At 36.6% G+C, this 22034-nt stretch overlaps 2 protein-coding genes across 2 annotated transcripts in view; both read left to right on the top strand.

Annotated features, from left to right (window-relative positions):
- LOC102727901 (olfactory receptor 56B4-like) overlaps positions 1-6866 on the top strand; it is an 11172-nt gene extending 4306 nt beyond the window's left edge. The window contains 4 exon segments of the mRNA XM_081799438.1: positions 5565-5640; positions 5643-6278; positions 6281-6373; positions 6376-6866. Coding sequence (XP_081655564.1) covers positions 5565-5640; positions 5643-6278; positions 6281-6373; positions 6376-6539 — 969 coding nt within the window. The 3' untranslated portion in view covers positions 6540-6866.
- Positions 6867-19549: 12683 nt separating this feature from the next.
- On the top strand, positions 19550-20515 carry LOC102737781 (olfactory receptor 56B34-like). Its single transcript, XM_031027475.2, is given in 1 exon segment — positions 19550-20515. A coding segment is annotated over 1 exon segment (966 nt).
- The last annotated feature ends 1519 nt before the right edge of the window (positions 20516-22034 follow it).

Below are 22034 nucleotides of genomic sequence, written 5' to 3'. Positions count from 1 at the left end.
ATACAATGGAATATTACTCAGCCATCAGAAAGGATGACTACCCAACTTTTACATCAACATGGATGGGACTGGAGGAGATTATGCTAAGTGAAATAAGTCAAGCAGAGAAAGTCAATTATCATATGGTTTCACTTATTTGTGGAACATAAGGAATAGCATGGAGGACATGAGAAGGAAGGGAAAAATGAAGGGGGGTGGGAATCAGAGGGAGAGTTGAACCATGAGAGACTATGGACTCTGAGAAACAAACTGAGGTTTTAGAGGGGAGGATGGGTTAGCCAAGTGATGGGTATTAAGGAGGTGACATACTGCATGGAGCACTGGGTGTTATACGAAAACAATGGATTGTGGATCACCACATCAAAAACTAATGATGTATTGTATGGTGACTAACATAACATAATAAAATTAAATTAAATTTAAAAATAAAATAAATAAAATAAAGGGTTAGTACCCAAATTACATAAAGAACTTATAAAACTCAACATCCAAAAAACAATTAATCCAATTTAAAAAATGGGCAGAAGACATGAACATTTTTCCTAAGAAGACATAAAGACGACCAACAGACACATGAAAAATGCTCAACATCACTCATCATCAGGGAAATACAAATTAAAACTACAATGAGATATCACCTCTCATCTGTCAGAATGGCTAATATCAACAATACAAGAAACAGCAAGTGTTGGTGAGGACATGGAGAAAAAGGAACTAGTGCACTTTTGGTGGGAATGCAAACTGGTGCAGCCACTCTGGAAAACAGTATGAAGGTTCCTCAAAAAGTTAAAAATAGAGCTACCTTATGATCCAGGAATCACACTACTGGCTATTTACCCAAAGAATACAAGAACTAATTCAAGGGGATACATGCAACGCTATCTTTATAGCAGCATTATTTACAATAGTCAAGACACAGAAGCAACCCAAGCATCCTTCAATTGATGAATGGATAAAGAGGATGTGATATATATATTCTTTTTTATGGTTGAGTAATATATAATAGAATATTACTCAGCCATAAAAAAGAATGAAATCTTGCCATTTGCAACAACATGGATGGAGCTAGAGTATTATGCTAAGCAAAATAAGTCAGTCAGAAAGACAAATACCATATAATTTCACTCATATGTGAATTTAAGAAACAAAAGGGAAAAAGTGAGAGAGAGAGAGAAATCAAGAAACAGACTCTTAATTATAGAGAACAAATGGATGATAACCAGAAGGGACGTGCATGGGTGGATGGGTTAAATAGGTGATGGGGATTAAGGAGTGTAGTTGTCATGATGAGCGTCAAGTGATATATGGAAGTGTTGAATTACTATATTGTACACCTGAAATTAATATAACACTGTATGTTAACTACCTGGAATTAAAATAAAATTTAAAAAAAGAAAAAGTAAATGGCAACCTAAAAATTTTTAAAAGACAGAGAGACCACATAATAGTACTTTCCATGGGACTGGGGGCTGAGTATTTCTATTCCCTGAACCAGGCTTGACATATGTCTAAGATCACTGGGGGCCATTTGGGGCTATGGCAAAAAGACACCATGCCTTGGTTCACACAAGAAAAAAGATTACAGAGAGCCTCATGTAGGACCTAGGGAGTAGCCAAGAAGGTCTAGGGCAACTCTGTTCTCCAATCTGTGCAACTGCTCAGGCCCCAGGGGAGAGGAGAAGGTGTACTCCCAGCAACAAAGGCATAAAAGACAGGTGTAGCCAAGCGAATAGAAGCAGCTGTAGAAGGCAGTTCCACTTGGAAAGGATCTCTACAGGACCTCCTAGCAGAGAGTAACCAGGGGTCAAGGGGAAGGAAGGGGAGGGGAGGGCACCGTTTTCTAGTTCTATGTTTCTAGCTCTGGGTTCTGGTTGCCCTGCCTCTCTTTCTCTGCATCTTTGGCTTTCTCACTTTGCTTCCTTCTTTTGATCCTTCTGACTTTGGCCCTTATTCCTCAAGACCTTCCCTAAAGAGACAAAAGCCTGAGGTCTGGCAAACAAGTGAGAAAAATGAGACTGAGCAATTCTCTGGACAGTAGAAACCCCTGCCTAACAAAAGAGCAACCAAAGGCTGCCTCTCGGAGCCTGACATTGGGGAGGCATGCTGTCAAAGCTGAAAGAATGGTGCCAACAGGAGATCCTCCCATTTAAGTTACGGATCCAAGATCCTGAAAAGAGATAGTGATTGAATTTACCCATTTCTGATTTTTCTTAACACCAAGAACTAGAAATAGGCATCAAATCATCAAAACTAATAGAGACCATTCATCAGAAAATCATTAGCCAGTGGCACACTGAAGGGAAAGTTCTAGAGATATTCTACTTCAAGTCCAGACCTAGACACAGATATTGACTATCACTGTTCCCTTATATTGTTTAGAAATGTATAAACATTTTAATATGATGCAAAATAAAAACTTACAATAGTCAAACTTATCTAACTGTAGGAAATATATTCTTCTACCAAAAACAATGTGAAACAGAAAATTTACTAAAACATTATTAGCTTTGGAAAGCAATACTGTAAAAGAGCTATATTTTGGAAAGTGTCTTAAAAAACAATAGTCATCAGGAGTTTTCTTAGGTAACAGTAGCCAATTAGGAAATACAAAGAGGGGTGCCTGGGTGGCTCAGTCAGTTAAGCGTCTGCCTTCAGCTCAGGTTATGATCCCAGGGTCCTGGGATCGAGCCCCGCATCAGGCGCCCCGCTAGGGGGGAAGCCTGCTTCTCCCTCTGCCTGCCACTTCCCCTGCTTGTGCTCTCTCTCTCTGTCAAATAAATAAATAAAATATTTAAAAAAAAAAAAAGGAAATACAAAGAGAGACAAAAGTAATAATAGTAGAAAAAATTCAAAAATACCTACGACAAAAAAGGAAAAACATATAGATTTCTGAATGGAAAGAATCAATGGATAAAGACATCAATTCTTCCATAATTAATTAGTATTTTAATATATAATATTCCAAGAATAGCATTTAAATTAACATTAATTTAAAACATTTTTTGAAGTTATTACTAAGAATCTCCCCTATTGTGTGGTAAATACATGATTCAATTGGTAATGACACTAAGAACAGAAAAGATTGTCCTGGGAGGCAGTGATCTTTGAATATAGGTTGTAATTTAATATGTGACCAAAAAAGGACGTTCAGAATAATGGGAAAAAAGAAGTCTCATTTATTGAATGATGCTGAATCAATTGTTTAACTATTAGTGGGGAGAAATTAGATACTTTTTCACTCCATGTGAAATTTCAAATTCTTTTTTTTTTAAATTTATTTATTTTAGAGAGAGAGAGAATGGGATGCGGAGGGAGAGGCAGAAAGAGAAGGAGAGAGAAACTCTCTCAATCTCACAACCCTGAGATCAGACCTGAGCCAAAACCAAGAGTTAGACACTCAACCGACTATGCCATCCAATCGCCCCTGAAATTACAAATTTTTTTTAAAAATTAAGTTAAAATAGGGGCACCTGGGTGGCTCAGTCATTAAGCATCTGCCTTCAGCTCAGGTCATGATCTCAGGGTGTGGGGTCGAGCCCCGCATTGGGCTCCTTGCTCGGCGGGAAGCCTGCTTCTCCCTCTCCCACTCCCCCTGCTTGTGTTCCCTCTCTCACTGTGTCTTTCTCTGTCAAATAAATAAAAAAAAATCTTTTTTAAAAAATTAAATTAAAATAAATTTTCATAAAGAATATGCTATTAAATATTTATTAAAATACTGATTTTGCAGTATTAAAAGTTTAAAAGTCACAAAATAATATAAAAACTACAATTGTTATGACTATATAAAAGTTTGTGTATGCATGTGTGTAAATCATTTTTTTAGAAAAGATAGAATTTAATGGAAAATGAATTGAAGGAAGTATTTCCAGAAAATTCAACAGAGGTAATATCCTTAAGATATAATAAAATTAAAAAAAAAAAGATAGAGTGAAATCCATACAAATTAATAAGGTTGTACTGTTAGACTCCATACTGAGCATTTGAAAAACATTATTTCATTTAATACTATGAGATAAGTTGCACATAAAGACAAAAGAGAAAATTAGTGAAGAAGCACATAAGTGGAAAATAAATCTTTGAAAATGTCAAAGTTCAAAAAAAAGAAAATGTCAAAGGTCACTCAACAGTGAAGTGAAAACTGAACCAAAATTGAAATATCAATTTTTACTTACTCTATTAATAAAGATTTTTAAATTAAAATTCCTAATTCGGGATGTGATGAAATGGATGGATGTAGTAACATAAACACAATCCTGAGCAAACTCTGGGTATGTAAATTTCTATAGTGTATCTATGAAGCGACATTTCAGTATACATCAAGAGCATTTAAAATAGCCATATTCTCATACAGGGGCAGAATAACTTCTTGAAAAACAATTTGGCAATATCAATCAAAATCTTTCTTTTTCCATTTCACCCCCCAATTCACTCTTAGAAATTTTCCTATAAGCTTATACATATGCATAAAGATATATGAACAGTACATTTAGTACATCATTTTTTACAGTAACAAAATACTTGAAACAAATTGAATGTTAGAAGTTCTCATTAAATTATCAGATATCCATGTGGTAGAAAATCATGTACTTAACAGTGAGGCATATCTAGTTTGTGATATGGAGCAGTCTCAAGATAATTAAGAAAGAAAAGGAAAGGAAACAAAGGATAAAGGGTATGATGAGTATGCTAACATTTGCTTTTGTCTTTTATAAGAAAAATATAGGTAGATTCTTGTTCATACAAAAACTATCTCTGGAAGGATTCCTAACAGACTGCATTACTGGCTGCATCTGGGGAAAAGGAAGGGATTTAGGAGACCCAAGCACAGAAGTCTTACTGTCTGTTGTTTATATTTTTTATTTTATTTGACTTTTAACCATGTACATTTATAACACTTAAAATCAAAATATTACTGAAAATAAAATTCTAAGATGGCTATGTTCTTTGTATGTATCACTTTTGTATCATTTTAAAAACTCTACTTAAAGGAAATAATCTGAAAATAAGATAGTGGTGAGTAAATTATGGTACAGCCAAATTTAGGAATATAAAGCAGTCATCAAAATTAAGATTCTACATTGCTTTTAATGATACTGGAAAGCTGTGGTTTATTTATTTATCCATGTCATAAATTTTTACTGAGTGCCTATTTTATGTCCTAGAACACAATACTAAAATACAAAGGCAAGATACAACATTATCCTCATATAATGATGTAAACTGCTTAAATAGAAAATAGAAAAATGGAAGGAAACCAAATATTAATATTTGTTATCTGTTGGTAAGAAGATTATTCTTGATACATACATTTGAACATGCTTACTAGATACACAGGTGGTAATGATAAATGGTTATTCCAACCTTTATGTTTAGAACAAATTTTGGCTTGTTTTATTACTCCCCTGTGGAATATTTCCAGGAGCAAAAAAAAAAGATGTTGAAGGTTATTCACACACAAAAGAAACTGGATCATTGGTGGGAGTCTGCATTATGAGGACCCCAAGCTGAACTTTCAAACGCAATCTTCTTCCTATTTCAGTTTTATGGACAGACACTGAGAACAGGGCACCCACACCACGAATACCTCCACTAGTGTTACCAACAGTTCCAGGCTCCAGATTTCCCAGTTCATCCTCATGGGGTCCCAGGCATTTACACCTGGCAGCACTGGCTCTCCCTGCCCCTGGCTCCGCTCTACTTCTTAGCTCTTGGTGCCAACATCCTCATCATGATCACCATCCAATGTGAGGTCACGCCACACGTGCCTATGTACCATTTTCTGGGCATATTGGCCGTTGTGGACATGGGCCTGGCCACCACCATCATGCCGAAGATCCTGGCCATCTTCTGGTTTGATGTCAAGGCCATCAGCCTCCCTGAGTGCTTTGCTCAGATTTATGCCATCCATTGCTCCTTGTGCATGGAATCTGGTATCTTCCTCTACATGGCTGTCGATAGATATGTAGCCATCTGTCACCCCCTTCGGTACCCCTCCATAGTCACTGAGGCTTTTGTGATCAAAGCCACACTGTCCATGGTGCTCAGGAATGGCCTGCTGACCATCCCAGTGCCTGTCCTGGCTGCCCAGCGACACTACTGCTCCAGGAATGAAACTGACCACTGCCTGTGCTCTAACTTGGGGGTCACCAGTCTGGCCTGTGATGACATCACTGTGAACAGATTTTACCAACTGATCTTAGCTTGGATCCTGATTGGCAGTGATATGGCTCTGGTGTTTTCTTCTTACGTGTTAATCCTTCACTCTGTGCTGAGGTTGAACTTACAGAAGCATTGTCAAAGGCTTTGGGTACCTGCAGCTCCCACCTCATCCTCATTCTCTTCTTCTACACAGGTATCATTGTGCTGTCTGTCACACACTTGCAGAGAAGAAGATCCCCCTAATCCCTGTACTCCTTAATGTGCTGCACAATGTTATCCCCCCTGCACTCAATCCCATGGTCTATGCACTCAGGATGCAGGAGCTCAGATTGGGCTTCCAGAGACTGCTTGGGCTGAGTGAAGATACGTCCACTAAGTAACTCCAGCTTTACAAGGCATGCGTGGAAAGGATAGAGGTTTTAGATCTCACTAGACCTGGGTTGTAATCTGCCTTTATCTCTCACTAGGAAAAAAAAATGGCCAATAAAATCATGAAAACTGTCAGTCTCACTGATCAAAATATGCATATGAAAATTACAATGAAATTTCCTGTTACCAAAGTAAGAATAGAAAAATGAAATGTTCTTTCTTTTATTAATGTATTGTATCACATTGATTGATTTGCGGATGTTGAACCAACCTTGCAGCCCAGGGATAAATCCCACTTGGTCGTGGTGAATAATCCTTTTAATGTACTGTTGGATCCTATGGGCAAAAAAAAAAAAAAAAAGGAAAAGAAAAGAAAAGTGAAATGTTGCTAACCACGGATGCGATTCTGAGACTGATACTCTTACCCAGAGCTGGTAGGAACGTCAAGTGGCCCAAGTGCACCAAAAAGCAATTTGATAAAATTTACTGAAATGTTTGTAAATGTTCATATTCTTTCATCCAGTAATCCTGTATTTAGAAAAAAATCCAAAAGAAATAGTCTAAATGTAAGCAAAAATTTATTCCAAAAAATTCACTAATAGTAATAGAAAATGAAGACTTTAAAACTATTTGCATGAATTGACTCTAACTTGTACATATTTATGTGTTTTTCATGTCATTTTCATAATAAGGAAAAGAAAATAAATAAATGTCTATTTTAAAAAGACAGAAAAAAATTGTATTTTCGTACCAGATAATCTCAATAATAATAATCAATTAATTAATTAATGATTAACAAGTGCTAAGTACTTCTCATAGTCCAGATAACTGATACACACACACACACACACAAATCTGATTTAATACTCAATAACCCTGTGAGGCACATACAATATTATTCCCAACGTACAGCTAAGGGTACTAGGGGTTACAGAACTTGCCCCGCCAACATAGTTTTCAAGTGGGGGAGATGTGATTCTACTCCTTGGAAGTCTGATTTTGTAACCTTTGCACTATTCTCCCTGTTCCTCTTGCTCTGTTCCAGAATTTCTACATGATCTTGAAGAACTTGTGAAAGTTCACTCTGCTTCAATCCTTCAAAAGTAGTAGTAATCATAGCATTTTGTTGATTCAAAAAGTCACAGCATGCCATGACAAGCAAAAGAGATAATAAAGAAAACAGTCTTTGAGATATGATATATACATGGAAAAACTGATCTAATTATGCAACAAAGTTTTCCTAGGAAAGGAAGAAAATTGTCCTAGAAAATGCCCTAGAAAAGTAGCTCCAAATAACCAATTAAGTCTAAATTAAATTTTATCGTTTGCACATCTAACAAAAATGTACACTTTTGAGTGCAAGAACACTGATCCATGTTCATTTTGTACTTTCTCTGAGCCTAGTACAGGAACTCTGCACATGACAGATGCTTAATACTTGATTCATGATGTGGCTGGTCAGCAGTATAAGATAGTCTGTGGACCTATGTATCAATATCCTGGACCATGATATGAAGAATGGCCTCAGAAAGTTTGCATGAGTACACCTTGGAGAACAACCTCTTAGAAGACTGCTCCAGGCTTAAGCAACACCATGAGCTCATCCTACCAGGGAAGTGAGCCCTGGGCAGCACAGCAGACCTGCCGGAAGTCAGTCCATATGTAGGACCAGCCATCCTAAGAGTAATGCTTGGACACTTACCCAAGAACAGAGACTATAAACTTTCTCCAAAAGGAGCTATTACTTCACCTTTGACCGACAATGGCCACTGATTCAGACTAAAGCAATCCTCCAGTAAGAAAAGGTATGCAAGAGACAGTCACAGAAAAGGGCTTGAACTTAAGCCAACCTCCACTGTTTCTACCCCAAAGGAGTAGGGTAATAACAACATCTAACCTTGAAGAGTTCTTTACAGTTTGCAGAACACTTTCCCACAATGATCAACTAATTTCATGTAGTCTTCATAGCAGCCTTTTTAGTTAGGGAGCATTACTATTAACCCTTCTTCACAAAGAAATAGGGGCTCAGGTTGAATGATTATACAAACTCATCAGCTGGTAAATAGCAATGTTGAGCCATCCTCAAAGCTGCCTCTGAACTCTCATTCACACATTTTTTTTCATTTATGTATTCATTCGTTCAAAAACACACAGCATGAGTCTATGTGTAGGACCCCAAGTGCAGACCACTTTCAACAACTCTCTGGGGATGTGTCTCTCAGTTCTTTTGAAAATATGTAAACATCTAACATCCAACCTGGAGTCTCAGCAAAAATTCTGACACAACAGAAAGATAAGAGCAGTTAATTATTCTCTCCACTCTATCTGCCATGAGTATAAAAAGGTATGTGCCCTCTGTTTTATCTTTATAAACTATTCCTCTTTGTCATGTGCTTTATATTTACCCATTTGTTTTGTCTTATGTGATTTTAATACTGTCGCAATATTTTATTATTTATTTGCCTATTTGTCTTTTCTAGCACATTTATTTTCATATCCAGTGGACAATTTAATTTGAACATGTCTTTTCAAAACAGCATTAGCTGTGTCTTCATTACTGTACAGAACAAAACCACAATAAGATATCACTTCACACCCACTAGGATGGTTATAATTAAAAATACATATGGTAAGTGTTGGTGAAGTTATGAAGAAAATAAAACACCCACACTGTGCTGGTGGGGATATAAACTGGTGCAGCGGTTTCAGAAAACAGTCTGGTAGCTCTTTGAGTGATTAAACAAGAGTCACCACATGGCCCAGCAATTTCACTCTTAGGTACCACCCAAGAGAACTGAAAACGTGTATGTCCACATAAAAATGTGTACATGAATATTTATAGCAGCATTATTCCTAATAGCCAAAAAATGAAAACAACTCAAATGTGCATCAACTGATGAGTGAGTTAAACAAATGTGGTGTACCCATACAATGGAAAATTATCCAGCCAGAAAAAGGAAAGGGGTACTGATACATGCTACAACATGGATGAACCTTGAAAACATTAGGCTAAATGAAAGAAAGCCAAACAGAAAAAGGCACATATTGTATGATACCATTTATATGAAATATCTAAAATAGGTAAATCCATAAGGACAGAAACCAGCTAAAAAATTACCATGGGCTAAAGGAAAGGGAAAATGGGAAACTGTGTACAAAAGCATTTCTTTGGAGGATGGTGAAAATTTCTGTAATTAGAAGTGATAGTTGTACAACACTGTGAATGTAATAGAAGCCACTGAATTAAACATTTTTAAATGGTTAAAATGCTGAATTTTATGTTATTTGAATTTTACCTCACTTAAAGACAAACAAAAAAAACCTCTCTTCTTATGATGTCTCTCCAGTGCCCTCTACTGCCAAAGTTGATTCCAGTGGATAAAGGCATATTACATAAAGGACCCAAATCCATTTTCACAGAGCAGGCCAAAAAACAGGATGTGTAACTGAGGCACAATAAGTCAATTAACAGCCTAGTTCATACCTCTGACTACTCACATTTCACGCACATTTGAATTCCCATACAACAATAAAACAACTCAATATTTCTATTTTTTTATTTTATTTTATTATGTTATGTTAATCATCATACATCATTAGTTTTTCATGTAGTGTTCCATGATTCATTGTTTGCATATAACACCCATTCAATACATGCCCTCTTTAATACCCATCACCAGGCTAGCCCATCCCCCCACCCTTCTCCCTTCTAGAACCCTCAGTTTGTTTCTCAGAGTCCATAGTCTCTCATGGTTCATCTCCCCCTCTGATTTCCCCCTTCATTTTTCCCTTCCTACTATGTTCTTTTTTTTTCTTTTAACATATAATGTATTATTTGTTTCAGAGGCATGGGTCTGTGATTTATCAGTCAAAATGAAATCTTGTCATTTGCAACAACGTGGATGGAACTAGAAGGTATTATGCTAAGCGAAATAAGTCAATCAGAGAAAGACATGTATCATATGATCTCAATGATATGAGAAATTCTTAATCTCAGCAATCAATATTTCTATTTTAAAAGAGACAGCTAAAAATAATAAATAAATAATAAACATAAAAAATACAGCTATTCTTCATACAAAGAAGTTCTCATCTTTTCCCCAAAATAACAAGATGCACAATCCCAAGAGTCATTGTATACATTGCTGGAAAAATTACCCTATTCCTCAAATTCAGTCAGAGTCCAATCAAATATTCTATTACCTAATAAAGACTAAACTGTAAAGTTAACTTGCAATAACTTGTATAAAGTACTAAGAGGCACCTTGGGGGATATCCTGGTTTCCCAGCACAGTCTACCTGTCCCCATTGCTTACAGGCAACCTAATTTCCCCTTAGTTACTGGGTTTAATCACTCCAGATAATAGATTAATCTATTTTTCTCCTCTGGTTCTATGGTATAAGGCAGTAAGATAGGTACCTTATTATTATTTTTTTTTTTTAGTTTTTATTTAAATTCCAGTTAGTTAACATACTGAGTAATATTAGTTTTTAGCTGCAGGTGTACAATATAGTGAATCAACACTTTCGTACAATGCCTGTGCTCATCACAACTGCACTCCTTAATCCCCATCACCTATTTAACCCATCCCCCCTATAATAACCATCAGTTTATTCTCTATAGTTTAGAGTCTGTTTCTTGGTTTGCCGCTCTCTTTTTTTCCCCTATGGTCATTTGTTTTGTTTCTTAAATTCCACATATGAGTAAAATCACATGATATTTGTCTTTCTCTAACTTATTTCGCCTAGCACATACTCTCTAGCTCCATCCACATCCTCGCAAATGGCAAGGTTAAATTCTCTTTTATTGGCTGAGTAATATTCCATTGTATTTTTTTTTTTTTACCACATCTTCTTTATCCATTCATCGGTCAATGGACATTTGTGCTCTTTCCATAGTTTGGCTGTTATTGATAATGCTACTATAAAAATCAGAGTGCATGTATCCCTTCAAATCAGTATTTTTGTATCCTTTGGTTAAATACCTAATAATGCAATTGCTGGATCATAGGGTAGTTCTATTTTTACCTTTTTGAGGAACCTCCATTCTGTTTTCCACAGTGGCTGCACCAGTTTTCATTCCCACTAACAGTGAAAGAGTGTTCCCCTTTCTCAATATCCTCACCAACACCAGTTGCTTCCTATGTTGTTAATTTTAGCCATTTCTGACCGATGCATGATGATATCTCATTATAGTTTTGATTTGTATTTCCCTGATGATGAGGGATGTTGAGCATCTTTTCACTAATCTGTTGGAAGATGGTTCCTTGATATAAGGATATATAAACAGAGGATCCAAATTAAAATACGTCCTGTTCTAATCCTCTGACGATATTTGAAGCATTTGTTTCCATGACCAGATATGCAAATTGAAATCCAGAATATGTCCCTATCGCAGTCAGGAACCATCAATACCCTCCGCTTGCTAGCTACATATCGGTCTGGTAGTGACCCATAGTGGTCTTGAGTTTCTGGTTGTCCCTGTTAACAAACAGAACAATTTTGAGCTTTAGAAGGAGTCAGTGGATTAGCCTGATTTATTTATTTACTGCCCATCATAGCATCACTAGAATAATCTCATGACCACTCATCTCAGGTAACCCAAGAAGACTCCTCCAGGAAGTGGATTAAAACATCTACTTGTTGATGCTAGGCCACTTCTGAGTTCACAAAAGGGTTTTGCTAATGAGCATCATATGCCCATCTTTACATTCTCTTTTTCCAAGTTCATAGTGTTCCATAATCTTGCACACCATACTGAGATTCGTCTTACTGTTCTGTTATCAAAGGTCCAGTTCAGACCACATTGCCAATTCATTGTCTGTGATTGAAAATATGCATAATTCCATCCTAGTCTATTGTCATTATCACTTAATCCCTCTGATACTGTGAAGAAACCCACTGAGCATATTTACCTTTCCTTTGGGCAAGTTCATTAGTGAAAACTATCAGACAGCAGTCATTCCCAGAGCAACTGGCATTCTATTAGAGAAGGTAATTTTAGATATTTGTAGATTTTCTGAAATACCTTGTGATTTCAGGGTAGAGAATAAACCTAAGAAATGCTTATCAATGTTCTTCCTTTGGAAATCTATACCATTTCTCTCCATAGCATTTTCCACAGTATCCTGAACAACACATAGTTATTCCCAAGTCCTTCTTGGGTGCAACTTCATATTTTTTAATCAGTATACAAATTTATTGTTACCAAAATTAGGAATATAAATAATTGCTGTTCCACCAGAATTGCTTACTCTCCTGACCCATGCTTTTTTACAGTCCAGAAACAAATTTCCCTAACGTTCTGACAAATCTGTGACTTTCTTTGGCTATAGCTTGACAATAATAATTTATGACTTGGAATACCTTAATTTTAGCAAGCTACACCTCACTCTGCAATGTATTACAAAACCCAAACAATGTAATATTCTATTAAACAAAATTGCTAAAACATTACATATCTTTGATTATAGCAAAAAAAATGAATTTCACACATGGATCAAAATATTGATCCATTCCAAAACTGGGTGGCAACATGCAAAAGAATGAATCTAGACCACTTTCTTATATCATACACAAAAATAAATTCAAAGTGGATTAAAGACCTAAATGTGAGACTGAAACCATAAAAATCCTAGAAGACAGCACAGACAGTAACTTGTTTGACATAGGCCTTAGCAACGTCTTTCTAGATATATCTCCTGAAACAAAGGAAACAAAAGCAAAATAAACTATAGGGACTACATAAAAAGAAAAAGCTTTTGCACAGCAAAGGAAACAATCAACAAAACTAAAAGGCAACCTACAGAATGGAAGAAGATATTTGCAAATGACATATCCAATAAAGGGTTAGTACCCAAAATACATAAAGAACTTATAAAACTCAATATCCAAAACACAATACAATTAAAAATAGGCAGAAGAATGAACAGACATTTTTCCAAAGAAGACATAAAATGGCCAACAGACACATGAAAAGATGCTCAGCATCACTCATCATCAGGGAAATACAAATCAAAACTACAATGAGATATCACGTCTCACCTGTCAGAAGGCTAAAATCAACAACACAAGAAACAACAAATGCTGGTGAGGATGTGGAGAAAAAGGAACACTAGTGTCCTTTTGGTGGGAATGCAAACTGATACAGCCACTATGGAAAACAGTATGGACGTTCCTCAAAAAGTTAAAAATAGAACTACCTTATGATCCAGCAATCACACTACTGGGTATTTACCCAAAGAATACAAGAACAATAATTCAAAGGGATACATGAAGCCCTATGTTTATAGCAGCATTATTTACAATAGCCAAGATATGGAAGCAACCCAAGTGTCCACCAATTGATGAACGGATAAAGAAGATGCAGTGTGTATATATATATATGTATATATATATATACATACACACACAATGGAATATTATTCAGCCATAAAAGAGAATGAAATCTTGCCATTTGCACTGACATGGATGGAGCTACAGTGTATTATGCTAAGCAAAGTAAGTCCGTCAGAGAAAAACAAATACCATATAATTTCACTCATATGTGGAATTTAAGAAACAAAAGAAACAAGCAAAGGGGGGAAAAATAAGAGAGAGAGAAATCAAGAAATAGACTCTTAGTTATAGAGAATAAACTGATGGCTACCAGAGGGGAGGTGGGTAGGGGGATGGGTTGAGTAGGCAGTAGGGATTAAGAGGTACACTTATCTTGATGAGCACAAAGCAATATATGGAAGTGTTGGCTTACTATATTGTACACCTGAAATTAATATAACACTGTATGTTAACTAACTGGAATTAAAATAAAAACTTAAATATATATTGATTCCATTCTATCACAATGTTACTATGTTTCAAGTAATTTTTAACTGTTAGAATCTCTGACAGCAGTCTTTAAGCAACAAAGAAGTAAATGGAAGTTTCTTAAGCTAATTTGAAAAAATTAAAATAAAAATTAAAGTTTTATTTAATAATAGTATATGTAGTTAGAATACATGTATTATTAAACGGAAAAGGGTAAAATGTCACTGTATATAAACATAAGCATCACACTTGGAAATTCCTCTAGACTGCTTCTCTATTCACTCTTCTCAATATTCATTCATCTATTTGACAAATATTCATAAAATATCTACTATATGCCAGGAACTGGTCTAGGTACCAGGGACAGAGCAGTGAACAAAAATTACAAAGAGCATGCTTTTGGGGAGCTTACATTTTAATGTGAAAAAGAAAAGAGATACAAATAAATGACTTGATAATATGACATGTTGTGATATGTGCCATAGAGATAAATAGAGCAGAGAGTTATAGAGTCAGGACTCCTATTTTAGATAAAATGACCAGAGAATGCATCTCTGATTAAGCAACATTTGATCTGAATACAAATTCTATATCACTCTTTTATTCCAGTTTAATTAACACTAAAATTACAACATCATGAAAGACAAGAGAGGCAAGTGGCCCTAAAAAAGGAACTGATCAACACAGACAAATAGTAGAGAGGGTTCAGGTAAGATTACATTCTAAAAAATATCCAATATTTTTGGCACTTGAGGTCATTAGCAAGAGCAATTTCTATGTGATGCTAAAACAAAAGTTAAATTGAAGTGAGACAAGAAATCTACAGGAGGTGAGGATGAGGAAGCAACATAAAGAGGTTACTCATAATGTTTGTGATGCAGGAAATAGATAGGGGCAATCTCTAGAAACGATATAGAATAAAGATATATTTTGAGATAGGGAAACTTCAAAACCTTCCTAGAATGAGGAGCACTATTCATCAGACAAGAGTGAATTAATCCTTGAGGAACCTGGAGTGAAAAGCCGTCCATCTGGTGGGCCACACTGGGATTAGAGTTGAATGGACCCAAACATCTTGTGAACTAACCCCTAAGAGCATTTGGGTTGTATTCCCATTGCAATGCCAAAAAAGCCCCTGCAGGATGCTTGTTATAAGGTAGGGAGGGCCTAGAGAGCACCACACCAGGATCAGGCATCTCACAGATCTAATTTATACAAAAACCCCAGACTCCAGGGGTGGCAAGCAAGGACAGGAATCTGTTCTGAACAACAAAAAGCTGAACACAGGCAGCTGAAGCCAGGAGAGCAGACGCAGCTACAGAAGACATTGCAGGTCTCTTCCAAGACCTTCTTGAAGTCGTAAGTAAACCAGTCAATGACCTGCACCCTGAGAGGTGAGGGGTGGACGTTTCCCACCATCCTGTAAGAAACTGTTCCTCATCTCCGAATTTGATTAGTATATGCCTTATCCTTGCCTTCTATGGCTTTCCTTATTTGATTTGTACCTCCTTCTCTCAGGCTCTTGACTTTTGTAGAGACTAAGTTCTGTGACTAGGAAACAGGAAAGAAGTGAGACTGAGTTCCAGGATTGTCAGTAAATCAATGATAAATCGACAGGCCTAGAATAATAAATTCTATATCCGAGATTCCTAGAACAAAAGCAACTTTAAACAAAACACTGCTTTATTACACTCAATAAAAAGACATATGATTGTTTTTAAAAGACCTCATATTTAATATAAACTGAAGCTGAGTTCCCATTAAATCAACCAAAAAAATTGAAAATGTTTGCCATCATACTTATTTTACATTGATCATGAATTTCCAACTGTTTCAGTGAGATATGAAACAAAGATTAAGATATATTAATATTTGTAAAGAGGGAAAATAGCATTGTTTGCAAGCAACTTTTTTAAAAAGGTATTTGTTGCGCTTTTTTTTTTTAAGATTTTATTTTTAAGTAATCTCTACACCCAACATGGGACTCTAACTTGCAAACTTGAGATCAAGAGTTTCCTGCTTGGGGCGCCTGGGGGCTCAGTCGTTAAGTTTTTTCCCTTCGGCTCAGGTCATGATCCCAGGGTCCTGAGATCGAGCCCCGCATCAGGCTCCCTGCTCCGTGGGAAGCCTGTTTCTCCCTCTCCCACTCCCCTTGCTTGTGTTCCTGCTCTTGCTATCTCTCTCTCTGTCAAATAAATAAAATCTTTAAAAAAAAAAAAAAGAGTTGCCTGCTCTATGGACTAAGCCAGCCAGATGCCCAGCAAGCAACTTTTTGCTATACCTAGAAAATCAGAAAAAGAGCATTAATGGAAAAAATTTAAAAATTGACAACAGTTTAGCAAAATAGATGATGCACAAGACAGAAATAACAAAACAATAAAACTGCAATTTATAAAATAATAAACCCAAAATATTTGGTTTACCAGCAACCATTAATTGGTTGAGATAATACAGAAAAAACTCACCAAATGTTTAAAAGTAGCACAAGTTTAGCAAAATGAATGAAGGCAAAAGGAAATAACAAAAACCAATATAATAACACTAAAAAAGGTAAATTCACTGGATTTCCATAGGTCATAAATACACATTCGAATACATAATGAAAAAACTCATATGCATTCAAAATATCTCAAAATACTAATAATCATAATAAGAACAGTGCAGAAGTACAAAATTTTAGTAAAAATTTTTTAAAGATTTAAACAAAGGCAGAGAGAATCCACATTTGATGAATGAGAAGACTTGATAGTATAAGGATGTCAACTTTTTTTTTCCAAAATTAAGCTACAAATTTAGCACAATCCCAAACAAAATTCTTATTTTAGAACTCAATATAGGAAATCCAAGTTTAATCTGGAAAATAAACACATGAAAAGGACTTTAAAATTAAAGAGAATAAGTAATAAGGGAATATAGTCCTCTTGTGTATTAAATTTATTATAAACTAAAATTTTTAACTCAGTTTGATATTGGCATAAAATTAACCAGAAAAAAAATAGAAACAATTGAGTGCCCTCCATAGAATTTATAAATATAAAAATTTATTATGTTAGCAAAGAGGCATAATAATTGCTTGGTAAGACATGTAGAAACCATTGTTTAATCATGCAAGATCACTTTATTTACATATCTCTCTTTAGCAGAAAAACTAAGCCCATGTAAATAAGTTGCATCACAAAACCAGAAGGTCAACCATTAAAAATTAAAAGTCAAAGGGAAGTGAAACTTGATCAAAATTTTATGTGAAGAATGGTCTTCTGTTACTGTTTTTTGATTGAATAATGGAATGTTTTGAGAATTACATGAAAGCTAAACAGTTCCTCTCCCCAGAATAATGTAAAGATAGACAAATTTTTCCATATAAATTTAAGAAATTCACAGATTCCCATGGAGACTACCCATAAATTCTTCATTAAAGAGTTCTATTTAAGTTTATAAGTCCTAGAAAGAAAACATTTAAAAATTGTGTAAGATACAATATACATATATCCAAATATATACATAATATGTATTTTAAAATTTGTAAGCAGTATGTAAAACCAAACAAAAATTGGGGAAAATGTTATAAAAGCCGTATGACATCATTTAGTGGCCGTTGAAAAAAATGTTTATAAAGTTTCCCAATGCATCAGGAAATTTATATGTACTATGCTAAGAAAAAGCATGGGATGAAGAAATCCACTTACATGAAACTTCATAAAAAATTTTCTTTCAGAAAAGAAAAACGCTGAAAATGAAATATTCTAAAATGTTAAAACCATTACCTTTGCTTGTTGGGATTTTGATTTATGGTTATTTTTCTTAACTTCTGTTTTTTGTTTTCTAAAAGTGCTATTGTTTTATTTTTTCTTATTTTTCTTTTTCAATTTCATGAGTACTATATGTTTATTATAATTATAAATGGCATGGTCATTCATTGGCCTTGATCTTACACCTAACATCATCAAATGGAGCAAAGGTAGAGATTTGGAAAAGCAATATTGATACCTAAATATTTCAGAAGGGAAGGTATTATTCACAAATAAAGGTTAAAAATAAAAAAGAATTCTCAGGTATTGAAGGTTTCCAAAACCATAAAGCCTGTATACTTTTTGATACAAACTCTTGAAAATAGTCTGCAACAGTTCAAAAGTGAACAAAACTGAGAATGTGATAATGAGAAGGACCAAGTATTTAAAGGACCAAAAATGAGCTGTGAAATTACTTAAATGAAACAGTCTAAATGTGTGTGACAAATGCCTACAGCTCTCAACCACACAAAACTCTGAAAGTGGTGGAAGTCTGGTGGTAATTTTCTCTCCTTAAATCTATTACTAAAATTGATGATTTTAGGGCACCTGGGTGGCTCAGTCGTTAAGCGTCTGCCTTCGGCTCAGGTCATGATCCCAGGGTCCTGGGATCGAGTCCCACATGGGGCTCCCTGCTCGGCAGGAAGCCCACTTCTCCCTCTCCCACTCCCCCTGCTTGTGTTCCTGCTCTCGCTGTCTCTCTCTGTCAAATAAATAAATAAAATCTTTAAAAATAAATAAATAAATAAATAAAATTGATGATTTTAAAATACAGCTTTATGCAAGTCTTTAACATTACTTTCATAATCAGAAGAGAAAACAAGTGATATTCCTAGAGTATGGCAGAGATTAAAATTTTGCTAAAGCTTTCTCACTTATTAGTGTTTTCAACATATGATTCTTATCTGACAAATCATTCAACCTCTGTATCCTTATATGTAAATAACAACCCCTGTTGGTTGAAGATTAAATGACATGATTTTTGTCAGAAATCATTTGTCAACCACAGGCACTGTTTAAAAGAAAAATTTGATCAGGGTTTTCCCTGTGGCTGCATGGTCTCCTCCTAAAGATCCCCAACAGTGGAGAAAACACTTCTGCCCTCTAACTTTGGGTTCTTTATAATGTACAAGTCTTCTGCTGTGCATCTGCATTCCACACACACACACACACACACACACACACACACACACACAAATCTACCCAGAATTTCCAAAAAACAAAGCCAGTAAATCTTCACTTTTATTCTGCTAAAATCTTTATCTTAGAATCTATTTTGGCTCTTCTGTTGTTCTTATCCAAAATTCTTTCAAGGGTCCAAGTGGGCTGAGGATACACAAATTTTGAGCCTCAGCTGAGCTTACCATAGCCTATTCTTATTTCCCCTTAATTCACAGATAGATGCTGAGAAGAAGACATCCCACGATATGGATACCACCCTGACTATAAGCAATAGCTCCAGGTTCCAGGTGTCTGAGTTCATCCTCATGGGGCTCCCAGGCATTCATACCTGGCAGCACTGGCTCTCCCTGCCCCTGGCTCTGCTCTACCTCTTAGCTCTCAGTGCCAACATCCTCATCTTAATCACCATCCAACATGAGCCTTCCCTGCACCAGCCCATGTATCGGCTCCTTGGTATCTCGGCTATAGTGGACATTGGCCTGGCTACCACCATCGTGCCCAAGATCCTGGCCATTCTCTGGTTTGATGCCAAGGCCATCAGCCTCCCTGAGTGCTTTGCTCAGATCTATGCCATCCACTCTTTTATGGGCATGGAGTCAGGCATCTTCCTCTGCATGGCTGTCGATAGATATGTGGCCATCTGTCACCCCCTTCGGTACCCCTCCATAGTCACTGAGGCTTTTGTGATCAAAGCCACACTGTCCATGGTGCTCAGGAATGGCCTGCTGACCATCCCAGTGCCTGTCCTGGCTGCCCAGCGACACTACTGCTCCAGGAATGAAACTGACCACTGCCTGTGCTCTAACTTGGGGGTCACCAGTCTGGCCTGTGATGACATCACTGTGAACAGATTTTAACAGTTGGCCTTGACATGGGTTATGGTTGGGAGTGTCATGGGTCTGGTGTTTGTTTCCTATGCTTTGATTATTTGCTCAGTGCTGAGGCTGAACTCTGCTGAAGCAACATGGAAGGCCCTGAGCACCTGCAGCTCTCATCTCATCCTCATTCTCTTTTTCTACACAGCTGTTATTGTTGTGTCTGTCACCCAGCTGCCAGGAAGAAAAGTCCTCGTCATCCCTGCTCTCTTCAATGTGCTACACAGTGTCACGCCCCCAGCCTTTAACCCCATGGTGTATGCCCTCCGGACCCAGGAGCTGAGAGTGGGCTTCCAGAAGGTGCTTGGTTTGGGTGACAATGTGTCCAGGAAGTGAGCCAACTTTAAAGGGCAGGGTTTTATAACTGGCATTACAGAAAGAGCACAGGCTTTGGAGCGCAACAGCCCTGGGTTAAAATTCCATGTCTCCCAATTGCTAGGAACAACAATTCAAATTAATTTACCTGTTTTGTACAGCATATACTATATGTCAGGCGTTGTAAATATTCCACAAATATTAACTCATATAATTGCATAACAACCTTATGAAACAAGTACAATTGTTATTTATATTTTTGCAGATGAGGCAAGAGAGTTGAGAAACTTGCCCAAGGTCAAATGGGAAGGAAGTTGCAGAGTGAGGTTAGAACACAAGCAGTCAGGCTCCAAAGTCCCTGCTCTTAACACTTTTCTCTCTATTCAACCTTGTTACTAACTTTTAAAAACAGAAATTAAGATGACCAAAAAAAAGGGGCGGGGGGATGATACCTAACTAAATGAAATTATATATCACTTCTCCATTAACAAAAGAAAATTCCATTTAAAAGTTGGCAGCAATTTTCCTGTCTATAAGTCAAGAGTTTGATAGGAATTATTTTGTCACTTTACAAACTCTTTAACAACTCTTGAGTTAATTTGCATTAAACACTAAGAAGAATATCCCAATCGCTTTTTGTTAACATTCAACATTACTTGAACTTCTCAAGTGGATTAAGAAAATCCCAGGAAGGTGCTGCAGTTCATTGGTAGTATAAAGGTCAGCAATTTCTCTAGAGTAGATCTTTCCCCATAAGAGAAATGATACAAGTTTGTGAACAGAGAGAAGAGAAAGTTGGTAAAATTATTTTTTATTTATTTTAATGCCGGAATATAAACCAGCAAGGGTGGAATTTTAGCTCCCAAGTGACATGCGAATGAGTTTGGGAAATTCCCCTGACCTAATCACATGGCATTATTGCTGACTTTGGAAAGAAAAGCCTAACATGTGCCAATAAACTTAGAAGCCTCTTCTAGGGTTCCCAGACCCAATTCCAACACAGAGATGGAGGAGAGAGGGTTCCCCACACACACACACCCAGCAGCATGTCTGAGAATTCAACCCAATTCTAACACTATCTACAGGGAAACAGCATCAGATTCCACAGATTAAGGGTTCAGTCCTACAAGACTGCCTTTACCCCCTGCTGCAGATGCCTGTTGCAAGGCCTAGACTGTCCAACCTGTGCTCCTGACCAACCAGATACAGACTGGAGGTTCCAATGACCCTTCCTTGGGTTTCAGATACCAGTCACAAGTCCAGGTTGTTACCTGTACTTCTGACAAGACGCAGTGGGGAAAGTGGCAATGTATGTGGTCAGCGATGTGGACAACAAAGGCAAAAGAAAAAACATTAAGCTTCCTTATAACTTACAGCCCATTGACAAGTACTTGGGACAGGCAGAGTGAGCTTCCTCCAGGACCTTAGCTGCCTTGATGTTAATACTTTGCTAGAGGCAAAGGCAACTTTAGCTTGACATTAGCCCAGATCTCCAGGATCCTGTTAAGTCTTCTTTAACATATAAAATGCCTTTGGAAAC

This window comes from Leptonychotes weddellii, chromosome 11, assembly GCF_054177405.1.
Source record: "Leptonychotes weddellii isolate Sample4059 chromosome 11, ASM5417740v2, whole genome shotgun sequence".
Taxonomy (NCBI): domain Eukaryota; kingdom Metazoa; phylum Chordata; class Mammalia; order Carnivora; family Phocidae; genus Leptonychotes; species Leptonychotes weddellii.
Note: the sequence above shows the minus strand (reverse complement) of the source record. Positions and strands in the feature narration are given on the sequence as shown.